We start from the raw sequence: 18,071 nt of genomic DNA, 5'->3' as shown, positions 1-18,071 counted from the left end.
TCTGACATAGGTCCTTGAGCATTTTCTATGTGCCGGGCATCTTACACGCATCATCTCTCTAAAGCTTCATGGCAACAACCCTGTGAGGTAGGTCCTCTTGCTCCATTTATCAGAGGAGCAAGACGCAAAGAGTTACACAGGTACACAACTGGGGCTCAAACTCAGGCCAGACAGACCAAATCTACCCCCCTTGCTGTTGTAACCATGCACAATTCTGCCTCTGGAGAAGGGGGTGACCACCACCGGTTACAAGCCTGAGACCTGGGGGGACGGGGGGAGGGGCCGGGAGAGGCAGGGAGAGCCCGGGGGCCTTGCCTCTGGAGGTGCTGGAGAACAGCTTGGGAAAGCGGCTCTGGGCCAGATCCAGGCGTGGCAGGCAGGCCCCAGCTGTCCCAGAGCTATCCGGGGAGCAGCGGCCAGGCCTGCGGTCATGCGGAGCCAGAGATGGGCCGCCCGGCACCTTGGGCCCCATGCCTGCTCCACTGTGGTGTCCAGTTACGGCCAGCTCGGCGCTTCCCTGGTCACGCCACATTTAGCATTGCCGAGTGAGAGGGTGCCGGGACATGGAGAAGGGGCGGCAGAGACTCTTGAAGGGGAGGGAGAGCCTCCCACCAGGCCCCCACCTGGACCCCAGCTACTAGCCTCCTCTGTCACTGATCCCCTGAGGGACTTGGGGCAAGTGCCCTCCCTTCCTAATCCCCATTACCTCCAATCAAAGAGAGGAGGTAGTTTATTCCCCAAAGGTGTGCCAACCCTAGGCTGGGCACCATGGGGCCACCAAGGCCATCCCTCCCTCCCAGAGCTCCCAGGAGATCATGGCCTGGGAAATGCAGTTATCCTGATCTGCCTGGTAGAGGTCTTGGACGGGAGGGGTAAGTGTAAACCTCACACGTTTCTTGTTGTTTGGCCCACACCCACTCTGACCCCCACCAAATGATGAAATCGTAAGAGTACAGCCTCCAGAGTCGAACAGATCTGGGTTCAAATCCTTAATTTTTTGTAATTTTATTTTTGAGAGAGAGAGAAAGCAGGGGAGGGGCAGAGAGAGAGAGAGGGAGACACAGAATCTGAAGCAGGCTCCAGGCTCTGGGCTGTCAGCACAGAGCCGGACACGGGGCTCGAATTCATGGACCGCAAATCATGACTTGAGCCGAAGTCAGACGCTTAACCGACTGAGCCACCCAGGCACCCCTGGGTTCGAATCCTTACTCTATTAAGGATTAGCTATGCGATTTGGGCAAGTCAGGCAACCCTTCTGAGCCTCAGTTTCCGTATCTGTAGAGCGAGGTTAATGATGTACCTTCCTGACAAGTTTGTTCTGAGAAACCAGTGAGAAAATTCTCCAAACTGTTTACGCAGCAGCCAGCCCAGAGCAGGTCCTCAGCAAATGGCAGCCTTTATCGGAGACTACTTGGCAAAGAGGAGGACATTCAAAAAGAAATGCCCTTTGCAGGTGGTGGAGAAGGAAAGCAAAGAGCTGAGGACAATAACAGTAAGGCCGTACTGATAATGATATTAATAACGAGAGCTGGCGTCTACTGAGCACTTACAATATGGTAGGCACTGTGTTAAATTCTTCCTATGCGTGATTTCATTTACTACAGCATCTCCATGCGGGAGGCCCTACCTCTCTCCGTGTTTTGTAAATGATGGGGTTCAAGCTCAGAGAGCTTCCCTGACACAGCGAGCAAGGAAAGGCTTGGAGCTGAGTCCTCTCAAACTCTTGGGCTGTGCCGGGGACAAAGTGCTTATAGCACTTCTAGAAGGTCTGAGCAGAAAGGGCCCTCCGCTATCATCCAGTACAAGCCCCTAGTTTTTCAAATGGTGAAACCAAAGCTCAGAAAGGGCGGTGGCCTGGGGCACCTGGCTGGCTCAGTCTGTAGAGAATGTGGCTCTTGATCTCAGAGCTGTGAGTTCGAGCCCCACGCTGGGTGTAGAGATTATTTAAAAATAAAATATTTTAAAAGGGGGGAGGGGGGCGCCTGTGTGGCTCAGTTGATTGAGCGGCCAACTTCGGCTCAGGTCATGATCTCACGGTCTGTGAGTTCGAGCCCCGTGTCGGGCTCTGTGCTGACAGCTCAGAGCCTGGAGCCTGTTTCAGATTCTGTGTCTCCCTCTCTCTGCCCCTCCCCCATTCATGCTCTGTCTCTCTCTGTCTCAAAAATAAATAAACGTTTAAAAAAAAAAGGGGGGGGGGAGGGGCAGTAGCCTGCACAAGGTCACAGGTACGAGATGCAGTTTGGAGGAGGTAGGAGAAAACAGCACTGGCCCGTCACTGCACATTGGGCCAGTGGCTGCAGCCCGGCGTCATGCCAGGCTCACAGGGCCACCAGGCAACCGGGTCACCTCAAGTCCCCGGTGGGACTTGACACTTTCAGGGTCATGCCAGCCCCTGAAATGGCACCACAGGCCCAGCCTCTACTGAGGGCTGGGTCACCTGCAGCGTGAGGGTCACTCCCACCTTCCACCTGGGCTTGACCCTTCTCTCAGGACCACCTGCTTGCTCAGCCACTGAGCAGAGACTGCTTGTCACGGTCACCTAGCCCAGTCCCGCACTGGGGAGACGGGGGCCGGAGGCAGGGTCTCCATCTGCCACTGAGCCCCAGAGCAGCCAACTCTCCTTGCTGGGACTGTAGGGGTGGCGGGTTTCCTACCTGGTGTGTTTTGTTCCGTCTCCACCAGTCTTCTCTCTGTGCTTTCTTCCTCTGCCTCTCGTTTATCTGCTTCTTTCTGTCTCTGATGTTCTCTCACTTTGTCTGTTTATCCGCCTATCTGTCTGTGTCTCACCGGATGTCTGGTGGGAGTCAGGGTCCCAGCCCAGGGAGGGGGTGGGTGTGGAGGTGGTGAACTTGGGGTCGGTCACCGCAGGACCCTGGTCCTCACTCTCATCACAGCCGGCTTTCTTCGAGGCCAGGACCGGGTGATGGTGTCGCTACTCCCGCCGCAGTCTGACGCCACGCTGCCCGGCCCCGCCAGACTGGAGGGCGAGCCCCAGGGGGACCTCATGCAGGCGCCGGGCCTTCCAGGCTCTCCTGCCTCACAGAACGTGAGTATCTGGCAACTAGGCCCCACCCCCAGAGCCCTCCCGGGGTCTGCCTTGTCCCTTCCACCAGCGAACGAGTACCCAGTGACTCCAAGATCCAGAAGTGTTCGATAGAGGCCTCTGCTTCTCCCTTCCATCTGGGGCTTTCCCGGGGCAAGGCTGTATATCCATCTGACTCAGGGCACCTCATATCTACGAGCAGCATACCCTCACAGACGAGGGCTTCCAAAAGCAGGCTATGTCTCCTCCATCGTTTGGGAGCCCCTGGAGCTCAGCCACAGACCCCTTTACCCTAGCACAGGGCAGAGTCCTGGTCCAGCATCCACTCACAGGCTCTCTACCCTCTGTCCACCCCAGAAGCTTGCCGGCTTCAGCTGCTCATCATTTGTGCCCGACGGCCCCCCAGAGAGGGCATCCTCACTGCCCCCACAGAGTCCCAGTGTCGCATCACCTGGCCCTGAGCAAGTCCACTGCCCAGCCGGCCCTGGCCCGGGCCCCTTCCGGCTCTCACCCTCAGACAAGTTCCCCAGCTTCGGCTTTGAGGAGGGCCCAGCAAGCAGCCCTGGGCGCTTCCTCAAGGGCGGCCATGGGCCTTTCCACCCATACAAGCGGCATTTCCATGAAGACGTCTTCCCTGAGGCCCAGACCGCCCTGGCCCTCGATGGACACTCCTTTAAGACCCCGGGGGCACTGGAGACCTTCGAGGAGATCCCCGTGGATGTCGGGGAGGCTGAGGCCTTCCTGCCTGGCTTCTCGGCAGAGGCCTGGTGCAACGGACTCCCCTACCCCAGCCAGGAGCACAGCCCCCAAGTCCTGGTGAGTACCAGTGGCCGCTGGGCATCCCACCTACTCCTGTCTTAGTTCCCAGAAGCCCTGAGATCAAACTCCGCCTTCCCTTTCCAGACTTTTCCACTCAGGGTCAGTTTATGCCAGGGAAGCGGCAAGTTCAGAAAGTTGGGGTCTCGGCTTCATTCTGGCCTCCAGGTCAGCTGGGGAGGGGATGCTGACCTGGCCTGGCATGGAGAGGGCAAGGTGGGGGAGATCAGGCTAAGGAAGCTGGCAGCTTCCCAGAGGCTCCTGAGTCAGGATTCCAGTGTGTGACTTCTCTGTTTGCCTAAGTGTCAAGAATCCCCAGCCAGACCTACCCGCCCATATGCAAATGTGAGAAGGAAAACACATTCCAGACGTCAAGAGAAAGGGTTTGGGGATAAGCCACGGAGCACAATGTTCTCCTCTCTAGCATCAGCATAGAGTCTTGAGAGAGGGCTTAAGTCTCCTCAAAGGACTTTCCTGGCCCCATTCTTTGCCCACAATGGGGCCTGGGTATATTCATAGAAATACCTTGAAAGCACCTTGGAAGGTCAACCAACATATCCCTTTCACAGCCATACCCACAAGCTGTATGATCTTGGGCTAGTCACTTAACCTCTCTGGTCCTCGTCTGAAAAGTATGGTTACGAGGACCTGCCTTATAGGCTTGTTGCCTTGGGCAGAGGAAATCTAAAGGGAGGTTTGGAGACCCCTGAGATAGTGAGCACTGAGTGGCCTCAGCCTGGGTTGTGCCTTCTCCAGATGCCCACCAGCTCTCCTCACCCCTTGCTTTCTAACAGGCTCCCATTCCATCCCCAAGCCACCCCCAACAAAGCCTGATTCCTAGACTTGGAAGATAGAGAAGGGCTTGGGTACCTACCAGCTGTGGCCAAGGCAAGAGCCTTGGTTCTGGGGCCCTTTGATGGCTTTTCCTCAGGCCCACTGAACACGACAGCAACTCGTGGTGAGGACACCATCATGTTAGCTTCTGCCTCCCAAATGTCCACTCAATGCCAGCCCCTGCTTGCTGTGCCAGATCTTTTCTTCCAAGTGGTCCATTTAATCCTCACAACAACCCTCTAAAGACTCCTCACTACCCTCATTTTGTAGGTGAAGAAACTGAGGTTCCATAGAGGCCAAGTGACTTGCCCAAGGTTTCCCTTGGCCTGTGAGGCTGCTTTGAGGCCACTCCCTTACTCCTTGCACAGTGGAGAGGAGCTCAGGCCCAGAGAACCAGCTAGCTGGTCGATTCACTGGGTGACCTTGGACACATCACTTCCCCTCAGTGGGCTCAGCCCCATCATCTTCCAAATGAGGAGGTTGGACACAGTGCTCTTGGCCCTTCCAGGCCTGAGATTCTATGATTATGGCTATCTCTGCATCAGCAACCCCAGGGCACATCCAGAAAGAGCTAACCGTTGAATTTGACCCTCTGGGCCCAGATGCTGGCTCCCAAGGCCCCTGATAACCCAGGAAGTGTGGTCCGCCTCCTCCTGGCCTGGTTCGCCTTCCAGGACTAGCTGTGCACCCTTTCTGGCCCTACTCAGGGTAGAGATTGTGCTAGACTCTGGGGGCTCCCTGTGGAGCTCACAGCCCCTGGGAAGCCAGAGTCTGGCCACCACCACTGGCAGCAGCTCAAGACAGGTTCCCTGTGTCGGGGTTGAAAGCGTGCCATGGGGCTCAAGCAGACCAGCTGCTTTGAGTTGAGAGTGGCCAGAAGATAGAGCGGAGAGGACTCACTAGCCCCCTCCAAAGAGCCTGCTGGAGCTCCCTTAGGCTTTGCCGAGGAGGAAGTACAGAGCTTGGGGTCATGAGCCCGACCAACCTGTCCGGCCACTTCCTGTGCTCCCCTAAATATGGCTCTGCGATGGGAATCCTAGAGCAGTGGCCTTTTCCAGATGTCCTTCACAGACCCGCTCTGAGAGGCTGGCAGCTCTGAACGCAAGCAGGCCCCAAACCAGGCTTGATGAGTGGACTCAGACACTGCATCCTTGTGCCATTCCAGGGAGGTCTCTGACCCTACCCACCTTCACTGTGACCCAACTCCTCTGGACAGCCCAGCCTCTGCCTCTTACCTGAAGTGAGGTGGGGGGTGGGGGGTGGGGGGTGGGGAGTGCCGTCGACTCCGGCCCCAGCTCCACCACTAACTTGCTGAGCTCCCTCAGGAAAACCCCTGACCTTCTCTGTCCTCTCTTTGTTCTCTAGGAATAAGCTTTGGGGGAGGCAGAGTAGAGGTTGCATTTGTGTTAAGTTTCAAGCCACAGAAGAGCGGGAGGAAGAAAACTAAGGCCCAGCCTGGTCATCTGTTTTTTCTTCCAGCAGGGATCAGAAGTCAAGGTCAAGCCCTCAGCTTTGGAGACTGGTCCTGGGATGTACTGTTACCAGCCCCCCTTGCAGCACATGTACTGTCCCTCCCAGCCCCCCTTCCACCAGGTGGGTCAGGGACACGTGGGCATGCTTCCCTGGGGCCTCAGGATATTATGTGGTGTGAGGTGTGCAGGCGTGTGTTGTGGGTGTGCACACCTGGATGGGCAGGTGGAGGCAGCAGGACCCTGGACCTCGGGCCAGGCCACCGGGGCTGGGGGGACAGGGGTTCATGGGGAAGGAAGGAAGCCATTGCCCTTCTCTAGGAGTAGGTGGGGTTCCTCTGAGAGTCTCTGAAAAGCGAATGGGGCCTATCGTGGGACAGGGCCCAGATGTGAACCAAAAAGGGAGGGAGGAGGAGGGCCAAAGACAGGGGCAGAGAGAAAAGGGTTATGTGGGGTGACACACAAGACGGAGCAGAAAGAAAACAATGGGCTCCCGTCTGGGTCAGCCACTGTCTCGCTATGTAACCTTGGCTCCAAACTTCCCTTTCACCTCAATAGGGTGGGACCGGGTATGGAGTTAGGCGGCCTTCCCACCTGGAGGGCTCCAAGACCCCCTCATCTTTGGTCCTTTCCCCCCCTTCCCCACCCCACTGCCCAGCCTCCGCGATTTGGACCTGTATAGGATGCCAAGTACTTGTCCCACGTTGGCATGGGATGCAGGCTTTTAAAAAGAGGTAGAAAAGAGCCCCAGAGCAGCCAGGCAGCTCCCAGGAGTCGCTGGGCAAGACGGAGCAAGTGACTGCCCAGCGCCCCAGCTCCATCCACCTGCAGCCTGGCACTGAGACAGGCCCTGCCTGTGGAGCAGGTTCTACTCCCAGCTCTTTGGCTTTGGCCCTGATCTTGGCCAAGCCAGGGAGGCAGGCACGTGGGGGGGAGTGGGGAGGTGGTCAGACTGCTTGCTTTGTGGGGGGAAAGAAAGAGCCGGAGGGAAGCCGAGGGAGCACATGAGGGGTCACCCTCGCTGCCATGAGGAGCCTAGCTGGAGAGGCTAAAGCCATCCTGAGGCTCAAGGTCTGGCCCCGGGTAGGGGGTGTCCCTGAGGCAGCCTGGACCATCAAGGACTGAGCCACAGCAGGGTTCAGGGGCTGCCAGACCTTAAATGGCCTCACCATGCCCAGCCTTGCTTTGATGCTTTCTGCATTCCGCACCCCCCTCCAACAAGATGGCCGCACCCAGGCCTTTATGGAGCCTGCAGAGAGGGTGACTCAGGCACTAAGTGTCTCTCGGGTGACCTGGAAAGAGCACTTCAGCCTGGAGCAGATGGGGGAGTCAGAGTCTCCCACCCCCATGGCCCCCATAAAACGCCACCCCTGGCACCGCAGCCACTCCCTTTGCCGTAAAACCACCTCCTACCCCCACCGGCCCACCACCATGACCTGCCCTTTCAAAGAGCCACTGAAACTCATAAAAGGTGGCAGTGCCCAGCAGACGAACGCCCAGGCTGGACACCCTGCTTCCGGCCCAGCCGTTCCGGGAAATTCCAGGGGAGGCCTGGAGGCCCTCAAACTCTCTAGCCCCGCCAGGCTGCTCTCCCATCACCATGGCAACCAGAGCACCTAGATGGCAGGAGAGGAAGGAAGCCAGGAGGTGGGGGGGGGGGGAGCTTTGAGGGCTCTGAGACCCCGAATTTGGGAACGTGGATCACCTCAGAGCCCCTCAGATGTCCACACCCTTGGCCAGCCCCCTCAGATCGTTCTGCTATTGGAGCCCATGACCAGGGAGAGAAGAGTCTGGCTTCAGCTCCCTCTCTGGATGTATATGAATGGGGCGGGGAGGGGATCATCCCCACCTTGGGAAAGACTGGTTACCATGGCAACCATTCTGCCCCCTTTGACCTCTACAGTACTCACCAGGTGGCGGCAGCTACCCCATACCATACCTGGGCTCCTCACACTATCCATACCAGCGGATCGCACCCCAGGCCGGCACCGACGGGCACCAGCCTCTCTTCCCAAAACCCATCTACTCCTACAGGTATGTTTCCCAGCACCCCTGTGATGGAAGGGAGTAGGTGAGAGGAAGAGTGGAGAAGCTGAGGCATGGAATCCTCAAGGTAGAAGGTGATGCCAGAGGAGGGAAGTCATACCCCGCGGGTTTCTAGAGGATGTGAAACCTCAGGCAAGCTATTTGACCTCTCTGAGCCTGTTTATTCATCTGTTTAAAAAAAGGGGGGGGGGAACAGCAATATTCAGGCCTTTGGAAGGATTAAGTGAGAGAATATGCCTGGCACATTGCAGGGGCAGGGGCTCAAGGAACCTCAGTTCCCTCCCTTACTATCCAACATTCAGTGTGCGATTGGCTGAGGGCTGACTGGTAATGACAGCTTCCATTTAATGAGTGCCTTCTATGTTCTAGGCATCATCCTTAATCGTCACAACTCTGAGGTAGCTATTACTTTTTTTTACTTCAAAGCTGAGGAAACTGAGGCTCAGAGAGGTTAAGGCACTCACCCAAGGTCACATAGCTAGTGAATGGCCAAGCCAGGATTACAACCCAGGGCTCTCAAGATTCCACAAGACCCTCGTATAGCCGTAATTCCTGGCTTCAGCGGAAGTGTCCTCATCCTTTCTCTTTTCAACCTCATAGAGCCTCTCACCTAAATCTGCGGCAGGTTCCTCCCTCAACCACTCTTGCCGGGGCAGGTGGGGTGGTGATGGGGAGACTCCCAGCCTGCTCCCAAGTTCAAACTCAAGGCTTTCTCTGCCTTCAGCATCCTCATCTTCATGGCCCTTAAGAACAGTAAAACTGGGAGCCTTCCTGTCAGCGAGATCTACAATTTCATGACGGAGCACTTTCCTTACTTCAAGGTGAGCCCAAGATCCACCCCATTCCCGCCATCCCCAGGTCCTGGGCAGGCCAGGCCTCTCTGGAGCCAGAGGCTTCCGTTGGAAGGTGGAACAAGGGTTAGAACGAAAGCCAGGAGAGGGTTTGCCCCACTTCCTCCACACTTCCCCTTGTCTCCATGTCAAAAGGTCAGACTTCCGTGTAAGGAGCAGAGGCTCAAGCCACTCACAGAAGGTTACACAGCAGGCTGGAGTCAGTCCTTAGGCTGCTGGAAAGTGGACCTGTCCGTCCTGACAGGCTTCCAGAAACATCCACCTACCCCAAGTGGGGAGAGACACCTTGGGAAGAAATGAGAGCCTTTCCCCACCCCTGCCCCCAGGCTACTGTAGGGCTAAAGGAATTTGGGTAAGAGCTAGCCAGCCAAGGTGTCATGGGATGCTGGGACCACAGGACCCATTGCCTTCCAGGGAGAGATTAAGATCTGCCTCTGTGGGCGGCAGGCTCAGCTACAGTTCTGCCAGAAAGCGGGGTGTGGGCTTCACGGTCTTCGAGAGTTCCAGGGAACTGGGTGGCTTACCTGTACAGTATCTAGTTCCTGTCACCCACTCAAGGGGCTTCTGAGGGCTCTACCAGACTCCCTCCGTAGAGGCAGGACAGACGTCCTTCTCTCCAGAGGGGCAAACACATCAGAAAGGGTGATCCACCTGCTCAATGTCACACAGCAGGGGGAGCCGTTGTTGCCTCCAGCTGTTTGGTTTCACACATCTGCCCACCCCACCCCACCCCCGCCCCCAGACCCTCCACCATAGACCTCTTCTTCCAGGGTGGGTGCAGGGGAGATCAGAGTTTGTGTGTGAGGAATGCCTTCTCCAAGGTCTACATCCTGGGGGATACAGTCCCGTCCGCTAACTGGACAGCAGGCAGGAGCTGAGGCCCGGGTCCAGAGCTCATCTCCACCTGCCAGTAGGTGATCCCTGGCTTCACTGGCTTCCCAATGGTCCTGCCTGGGGATAATTAGAAGCTGATATTCAGACAAGTTTATACTTGCTGCCTTGCCATCAAATGAGCGGGCAAGATGGCCAGAGTGGTCTGGCCGGGAATGGCAAAGTGTGGTCATCTGCCAGAGATTCTGGGAGAGAAAGGAAGAGCGGGGAGAGTTGTCTCTGGGATTTGAGAAGCATCAAAGCCAGTATCTAGGGCTGCCCCTGTATCCCAATCAGTCTGGAGACCAAACTCTTCCTAATCCCTGTAGATCTGGAGGGCCTTCTCTAGGGCTTCCAGGGGCCGGGCTAGAGAGAGGGAATTGAGGGCCCTGCCCTGTTCCTCTCAGCCATTCCTCCCTGCCAACTCCCAGCCTGGCCCCCAGCCCCTCCCTGCATCTCATCTTCCTGGCTTAATTATTTTTCCTGGGAGCTGTGTAATCCCTGTTTTATGGGGCTGAAGAGTGAAGAGGTCTAACAGCTTTTTTTTTTTTTGTTTTTGGTTCTAGTTGTTGTTCTTAGCCAGTTGCATCACCCCCTCACTCCCGAGTTTACATTTGACTTCAGAGAGAAAGCATCTGTGAGGCTGGGACGGGCCCCGGTGGTGAAGCCAGCCCTATAGGGTGACCTGGGCAGGGCCCTTAATGAGGGGACAGGGCTGGAGTCAGCTCTGTCACTGCCTCCTGTGTGATCTAGGGCCAGGCCCTTTCTTCCCTGGACCTCAGTTTCCCAATCTGTAAAATGGTCAGGTTGGACCAGTTGGCACATACATTCCTTCCAACTCTGACGGATCCCCTCTGACCTGCCCAAGGAATTAGTTCAAAGATCCTCTGCCCCCTTTATCTCTCACTCTCCATTTGAAGGTCATGTTTCTGGGCAAGAACAAGGTAGACCCTGGGGTGCATAGCACTCATGCCCAAGGCAGCTGAGGTGGGTGTCCTGTAACCCCATGAGTCAGGGATGTGGGACCGGGGAAGTGTCCATCCACTGGACATAATTGCTAGTGCTGACCATCCCTCTTCCAAACAGGAAGTGGCTGGGGTGGGGGCTGTCCTGGCATCCCAAAGTCACAGATTTATGGGCCCATAAAAGGGCCCAGTGCCCATTAACTCTGCCCATCGGGTGACACAACCTCGACTCTTAGTAGGGACCATCGTGGGAGTTGAAGGCAAATCCCCAGCTGGCTGGTCTGGTGGCTCCAGAATCCTCCCTTATGACCCTGGGAGCCTTGGGGGTCATCTCAACCAGCCCCCTGTCCCAGGCCAGCTGCCCCTGACAAAGGCTCCCGCAGCTCCTGCCAGCAACTTGCCGTGACGCTGGCATCAGGACCCAGTTCTGCTGGGCGTGATTCAGCCTGGCTGCTCCCTGGGGCAAGTGAGCTGGGGAGGAGGGAGTGGCCGCCCCTCATTAACCAGAAACTGCAAGCTGAAAGGGAAAAGGGACCAGGGACTAAGGGCATAGGGGCCCCGCTGGCTGGAGCAGATGTCCTGCCCATAGTTGGCCCCTGCTGGGCCCGGGACCGTCACAGAGGCTGGAACAGAGCTGGAGGTGGGGAGGATGGGGGTGCCCACTGGCACCCCCGCCACCGCCTCTCACCCAACTGAGTCAGCCTAATGGTTTTTACAACCCTCCCTGAGCACAATTACCGCACTGGTGGCATGACCGGGCCTCCTAATGGGTGTTTATTCTGTTGGCACGAGCCCCCCCACTCTCCACCTGAGGGCTGGCCTCCCCACCAGGGCACGCCCCCCCCCCCGGGCACACTCATGTGAATACTCACACCCACACACGCATGCAATCATGGGTACCCCCACACACCCAGAGAGACTTTCTCACACACACATCCTTACGCTCAAGGGAACTCGCGGCCCACCAACCCAAGAGAAGGCTCACACCGGGGAGACATATTCAGGGACACTCGCGTGCGCGTATGCATAGCCAATCTCTCCCTCTCTCCCTCCGTCACCAAAACCCAGATATTCAGGCCACATGTGTGCAACGCACCCCTCTTTCTTTGCTTCTGAGTTTGCCCCAGCAGGGATGAGGCAGACCCAGGAAAGGAACATTCCATAGCTTCCTCCTAATTCCAAAACTGGCATCCAAGACCTAATTCCAAAACTGGCATTCAAGTGAGTTCCCCGTCCACAGAGGGGTCCCAGCGTGGGCCCGAGGCCCCAACTCCAGATAGGGAACGCACCCTCCCTTTATGAATCACTTCAAGAATCCTCTGAAGGGTCGCCAGAGGTGGGAGCGGGATAAAGGCAGATTTTAAGCGAAAATAGTTTGCAGTCAAGATTCCTGCCCACCACTGAAGGGGGTGCCAAGCATGGGCTGGGCGCCGAGGAGGACGCCAAGATCCAGATCCACAGGTGGCAGTTCTGTGCCCAGAGGGAGCAGGAAGAGTTTCCCGGAGCCCAGACCCCGCCCTGGCGACTTGACCCCGGCCTGAATTCTTGTCTTGCTCCGCTCCGGCAGACGGCGCCCGACGGCTGGAAGAATTCTGTTCGCCACAACCTGTCTCTCAACAAGTGCTTTGAGAAGGTGGAGAACAAATCAGGAAGTTCCTCTCGCAAGGGCTGCCTGTGGGCCCTCAATCCGGCCAAAATCGACAAGATGCAGGAAGAGCTACAGAAGTGGAAGAGGAAAGACCCTATTGCTGTCCGCAAGAGCATGGCCAAGCCAGGTGGGAGGCCAATGGGCAATGCAAGGGAGTGGGGGAGGGCCTGGCATACCCACTAGCAGACAGAGAGGGAGGGAGGGAGGCTAAATAGGTTGAGCAAAGAGAACCTGTTAGGAAGGGGAGGGCCCGAGCGGTTCCAAGGCTGGGGAGGGATTGTGGGGAAAGGGAGGTCTCATGATGTCCCTCTCTCTTGGGTCTTTTTAGAAGAGCTGGACAGCCTCATTGGAGAGAAGAGGGAGAAGCTGGGCCCCCCACTGCTGGGCTGCCCACCCCCCGGGCTGGCAGGCTCAGGCCCCATCCGGCCCCTGGCACCTCCAGTTGGGCTCTCCCAGCCACTGCATTCAATCCACCCAGCCCCAGGCCCCATTCCTGGCAAGAACCCCCTGCAGGACCTACTTGGAGGACACGTGCCCTCCTGCTACGGGCAGACATATTCGCACCTCTCACCGGGCCTGGCCCCTCCTGGACCTCCGCAGCCATTGTTCCCACAGCCAGATGGCCACCTTGAGCTGCGGGCCCAGCCAGGCACCCCCCAGGACTCGCCTCTGCCTGCCAACACCCCACCCAGTCACAGCGCCAAGCTGCTGGCTGAGCCTTCCCCGGCCAGGACCATGCATGACACCCTGCTGCCAGACGGAGACCTTGGCACTGACCTGGATGCCATCAACCCCTCTCTCACCGACTTTGACTTCCAGGGTGAGCCGGGGGTGGGAAAGGGAAGGTGGGACAGGACTGGAGAGGTGCGTCCGGCAGCACTGCCCATCCCCTCCAAGTCTCCAGGCTGCAGCCCGGAGCTGCCAGGCTTCTGGTCAGTTGAAGCAGACAAGTCTCGAGCTGGCGAGGGATGCCAAGGGGCAAAGAGGAAGGTCCTTGCCTCCACCTCCCTCCTCCTGGTGCCCCTGAACATGTTCCGACTGACCCCGTCATCAAGCCACCCTCAGCTCTGGGTAGGTGGGGAAGAGCCCAAGTTCCATTCCACATTGACGGTGAGCAGATGACAGTCGGAACATTCCCCAGAAGCGGTTGCATTTTCTCAGAGTTCATCTTTTAATACAGAAGGAGGAAAGAGCTCTCCCCCCAGGAAGAATGTAAGGCCTCAGAACGAGGCCAGTCCCGGAGAGCTTTGGGGACAGGAGTCTGCGGAGAGGTTCTGTCTATTCCATTCCACCTTGCCTGCTCCACCTCTGCTCGCGGCCAAGCCCAACCGTTCTAATCTAAACTTCAGTGCATGCCCAGGCCCTGGTCCCGGCCACAGGACATTTGGAGGAGGGTGCTGACCCAGGCCTCAGACCTTCTGGGCGCACCGGGGTAGGGGGCATCCACAAGCAGGTGGAGACAGCTGGCCCTCGCAGAGCTCCCAGTCCTGTGGGGAGACAGCCCAGGTCTTGGGAAGCTCATTAGAAACGTACAGCTAGATCCTCAGCCCTGTCCAGAAGTGGGAGTCTCAGAGGAAGCCGTAGACATGTGGGCTCCCATAGACACGCATCTGAGCCCCTAGTAACAATCAGGCATCGTGTGAGTTGCTTTACATGTGCTCTGTCATTTGGGCCTTTAAAGCAGGAGCGACCGTTAAACCCATTTCACAAAAGCACGCTGAGGTTACGTAACTTACTGAAGGTCACTTAGCTAGAAAGAAGGAGAGTTAGGATTGGAACCCAAGCAGCCAAGTTCAGTCCAGGGTTTAGTCCGGCTGCCTTCCTCCATCCCCGCAGCCCCGATACCCAGGCCAGGCCCTGGCCTGCCGTGACGCACGCAGGGCACACACCACAAAGAGGAGGTGGGGGGCAGCATTGTCTCCTCCCCAGAGTCAGTGTTCCCGGCTCTGCTCCTCTCCCTTGGGCCTGCAGGGGAGGAGGCCCAGAGAGCCGAGCCCAGCCACCTCATCAGGTCCTGCAGTGCATTGTTGGAAGATCCTTAGCCTTGGCTGTGTAACCACCTTCCTCGGGAGCTTGGGCAGGAGCCAGGGGGAAGAGTTCCAGGGGCTCCCTCTGCAGGCTCGCTCCAGAGTGTGCAGCGTTAGGTATCAGCCCTTCCAATAGGCAGCTCTCAAGTCCTTGAGTCCTCCACTCTCCCTCCCCTGACCTCCAAAACACAGAGCCCCAGAGATCATTTAGGCTACAGCAGAGGAATCTGAGAGTTCCGGCAACTGCCTGGGGTCACACAGCGAGTGCCAAGGGGCTGCTCCCCAGCCAAGGTTACCCCAATCCTGTTCTCTTTAGCATGTGAGAGCCATGGGGTCAAGGGGACAGACAGGGCTCCTTTGCACCTCCCAGTGACACCTGTTCTCTCCACCGCCTAGGAAACCTGTGGGAACAGCTGAAGGATGACAGCTTGGCCCTTGATCCCTTGGTACTGGTGACCTCGTCCCCGACATCATCTTCAATGCCACCACCTCCGCCACCACCCCATTGCTTCCCACCTGGGCCCTGTCTGGCAGAGACAGGCAGTGGGAGTGGCGACGTGGCACCACCAGGCGGTGGAGGCTCCGGGGCTTTGGGTGACCTGCACCTCACCACCCTCTACTCGGCCTTCATGGAGCTGGAGCCCACACCCCCCACGGCCCCCGCTGGCCCCTCTGTGTACCTCAGTCCCAGCTCCAAGCCCATGGCCCTCGCGTGAGCCACACCCAGAAGCCTTTATGTGGCCTGGAAGTCCCAGCTGGCCGCCCACGTCGGGCTCACCTTAAAGGTCAAGGAAGGAAAACCATCCCTGTCCCCTGTGCCACTAAGCCAACTGTTTGTTAGCTGGCAGCCGGGGGGTGAAGAAGACACCACCCACGATGCTGCCCCTCACACATTTCTGCCACCTGAGCGAGCCAGCTCCTCACTCAGGGTCCCTGAAGACCCAGTGTCTGGGAAAAAAAACAAAAAAACCAAAAACACTCTCCTTAGCTCACACTCATCCCCACTTAAGCGCTTCTGCGTTAATGTGCACCACACACACACACACACACACACACCAGAGTCTTTCAGACATACACCCACCCATATACCTTCTACCCAGAGGAATCAGAATTATACCACTGAGAGCCTGGCTGCTCCATTCCTGGGGCAGCTGAGAGCTGAGGGCTCAGGGTCCTCATGCCAGGCCCAAGACCACCCTGAAGCCCTATTCTGATGTCCACATTTTCTGCAGGCGTGGCCCCTCCTAGCGTGTTCTCTCCCAGAAGCCCCCTGTATTTATTCTCCCAACTTCATCCCAGCAGCCTATCAAGGAGGAGTAGGGATGGGGCCTCTCCCCAAGTTGTCTGTGGGTCCCCCACTGGCTGAGTAGCAACCCCCACTCTGCCAGGCTCTGCCCATCCTCAGTAAACACTCTGTCCGACCTCCCCCAGAAGGACACACAGGAGGGGCAGCGTCCACCCCAGGACCAAACTGAGCCCAATTCTGACACAAAGTGTTTGGAAAAGTCCTTGCCCTTGGAAACTTAAAAGTGTCCTCTCTTCCCAGCCCTGGGTGCAGGAAGGGCCCCTCCAGATCACTACAATCTCACCCCTTCTCTGTAAGAAATTCATGTAGTTTAGGTCCTAACTTACTAATTACTTCCAACCGTCCCGGGCAGTCTCTTCCTTTCAGGGAAGGGAAGCCTGATGCAGGCTGGCAGGGTGGGGAGTGAGCACCCACGCTCCCCTCTCTCTGACTGCTTGGCAGACCCAGGATGTCCCTGGAGCTAGGGGAGTGTGTCCAGGCCGCCCGCCATGCCCTACCGGAGAGCCCAACCCTCACCAAGTGGGAGCTTCTGCCTACCCTGGAGGCCTGGGGGTGACAAGAACCCCCAGAGGTTTTCCTGGGCTCAGTTAGGCACAACCACATCCCTCGATGGCCTGTCATTATCCCCTGACCTGGAACAATAAAGCAAATGCCTTGTAGTCTTGGCTCCCGAGGCTTCATTTCTGGATTTCCCCTCCCTGGACAGAAAGGCCAGGCCTCACTAATTGTCGATGCCCTGGGTTTGTGTTGTCACCCTGACTCTCGTTCTTTGCTGTCAAGTTTCCAAATCTAAACAGTGAGACATCTAGGAGGTCTTCCTGATCAGCCTGGGGAGGATGAGAGGGCAGGACAGTGGGGCCTCTTCTAAGGAGAACTGTCAAAAGGATGCAAGGAAGCAGCTGACCTGCCCACAAGGAGGAAGAGGATTCCCTCCCCCTACACCCCGTCCTACTGCGACCGCTTCCCTCCTCGAACGCTCCCATCTCCTCACACAAGAAGGGGTCACTTCCCCATCCAGCCTGTGCCTTCCTGCCGCCATCTTTCCCTGGCTGGAGCTCTGGGTTCCACAGGTGACATGAATGGAGCACAGTCTGGTTCTATTCACACTGCTGGCCCTGGACGGTGATCTCTGGAGGGTAAGGGGCCCCCTCAGTCGCACTTCAGACTCTCCTCCCAGGTGCCACCTTGGTGGGCTGCCGTCACCAAAGGACAGCCTAAGAGGAAGCCCCACGCTCTGCCTGAACAGGGACAGGATAGGTGTGGGAGACAAAAGCACATACATGAACCTCAAGGCTTGGAAAGTTCTTCCAGGAGCCAGGCAGCACCACTTGCTTGCCCCAGAGGACAGCTCTGTTGAGACACCATAATAGAGCCCCACCCCACAGCGACACCCTCCCTAAGAGGCTCTAAGCCTGTGTCCAGGACGGCAAGGATAGGGTGCCGAGTGTGGGGAGGCATGGCCAGCCAGTGCACCTGCCCCAGCCCAGCCCTGGCTGTGAAGGAAAGGGGTGAAGCCCCCTACGCTACACTTCCATCCTAGGTGGTAAGCAGAGGACATCTCCAGAGGTACTCAGACCTTTGTCCCATGGGCCCCTTTAGCACACCTACTAGTGAGCTGGGAACCACCCGAGTAAGGCAGGTGGCAAACAGGATCTGGGGTCTTGTGTTTGGTTTTGTTTGGAACCAGATTGGCCCTTCTTTTAAACCTGGGCTGTAGCCACTCTGAGCTGAGCAGCGCACTCCCATTCATATGCTGCCCCCTGCTGGTCACCTCGCACGAACCGTTCACTCATTTGAGCTGAGTGGATGTAGGGTCTGGAAGCGCCCCCGTTTGCCGGGAGTTAACCTTTTTTTTTTGCCCGGGGGGGAGAGGGGGTGCTAAACATACAGGTTCTAAAACTGGTTAGAATTCATGGGCTTATCAAATTGGATGAAGAAATTATACCTTCATTTTCATTCATCTCTACCTCAAATGTAGTATTTCCCTCAATTACAAATGTCCACAACAAACCACAATAGCTTTAGTGGAATCTGTGACTTGGTCATATAAGGTAGAGAAATCGCAGATTAGAAATCACAGATGTTTTTATGTTATATTACAGGTATTGCAGAATAGATATATAGATTTCTATTATATAGTGTGTTGTGTTTAGGATTGCCATATATTTTGTACTCATAAAAAAAACAAAAAGCAAA

At 56.9% G+C, this 18,071-nt stretch overlaps 1 protein-coding gene across 1 annotated transcript; it reads left to right on the top strand.

Moving 5' to 3' along the window:
* Positions 1-2,923: 2,923 nt before the first annotated feature.
* On the top strand, positions 2,924-16,505 carry FOXN1 (forkhead box N1). Its single transcript, XM_007076048.2, has 8 exons — positions 2,924-3,046; positions 3,401-3,859; positions 6,176-6,286; positions 8,066-8,196; positions 8,933-9,029; positions 12,462-12,669; positions 12,871-13,362; positions 14,966-16,505. Exons 1-8 carry the CDS (start codon positions 2,924-2,926, stop codon positions 15,283-15,285), a joined length of 1,941 nt encoding a protein of 646 aa, XP_007076110.1. The 3' UTR covers positions 15,286-16,505.
* The last annotated feature ends 1,566 nt before the right edge of the window (positions 16,506-18,071 follow it).

Source organism: Panthera tigris, chromosome E1 (assembly GCF_018350195.1).
Source record: "Panthera tigris isolate Pti1 chromosome E1, P.tigris_Pti1_mat1.1, whole genome shotgun sequence".
NCBI lineage: Eukaryota > Metazoa > Chordata > Mammalia > Carnivora > Felidae > Panthera > Panthera tigris.
This window is presented reverse-complemented; position numbering and strand designations above follow the sequence as displayed.

Excerpts from the sequence above, each read along its gene's own strand:
- FOXN1 (XM_007076048.2), top strand. The coding sequence starts at position 2,924 with ATGGTGTCGCTACTCCCGCCGCAGTCTGACGCCACGCTGCCCGGCCCC. Across the intron at positions 8,197-8,932 it reads AAACCCATCTACTCCTACAG|CATCCTCATCTTCATGGCCC; the intron begins GTATGTTTCCCA and ends CTCTGCCTTCAG. Across the intron at positions 12,670-12,870 it reads CAAGAGCATGGCCAAGCCAG|AAGAGCTGGACAGCCTCATT; the intron begins GTGGGAGGCCAA and ends GGGTCTTTTTAG.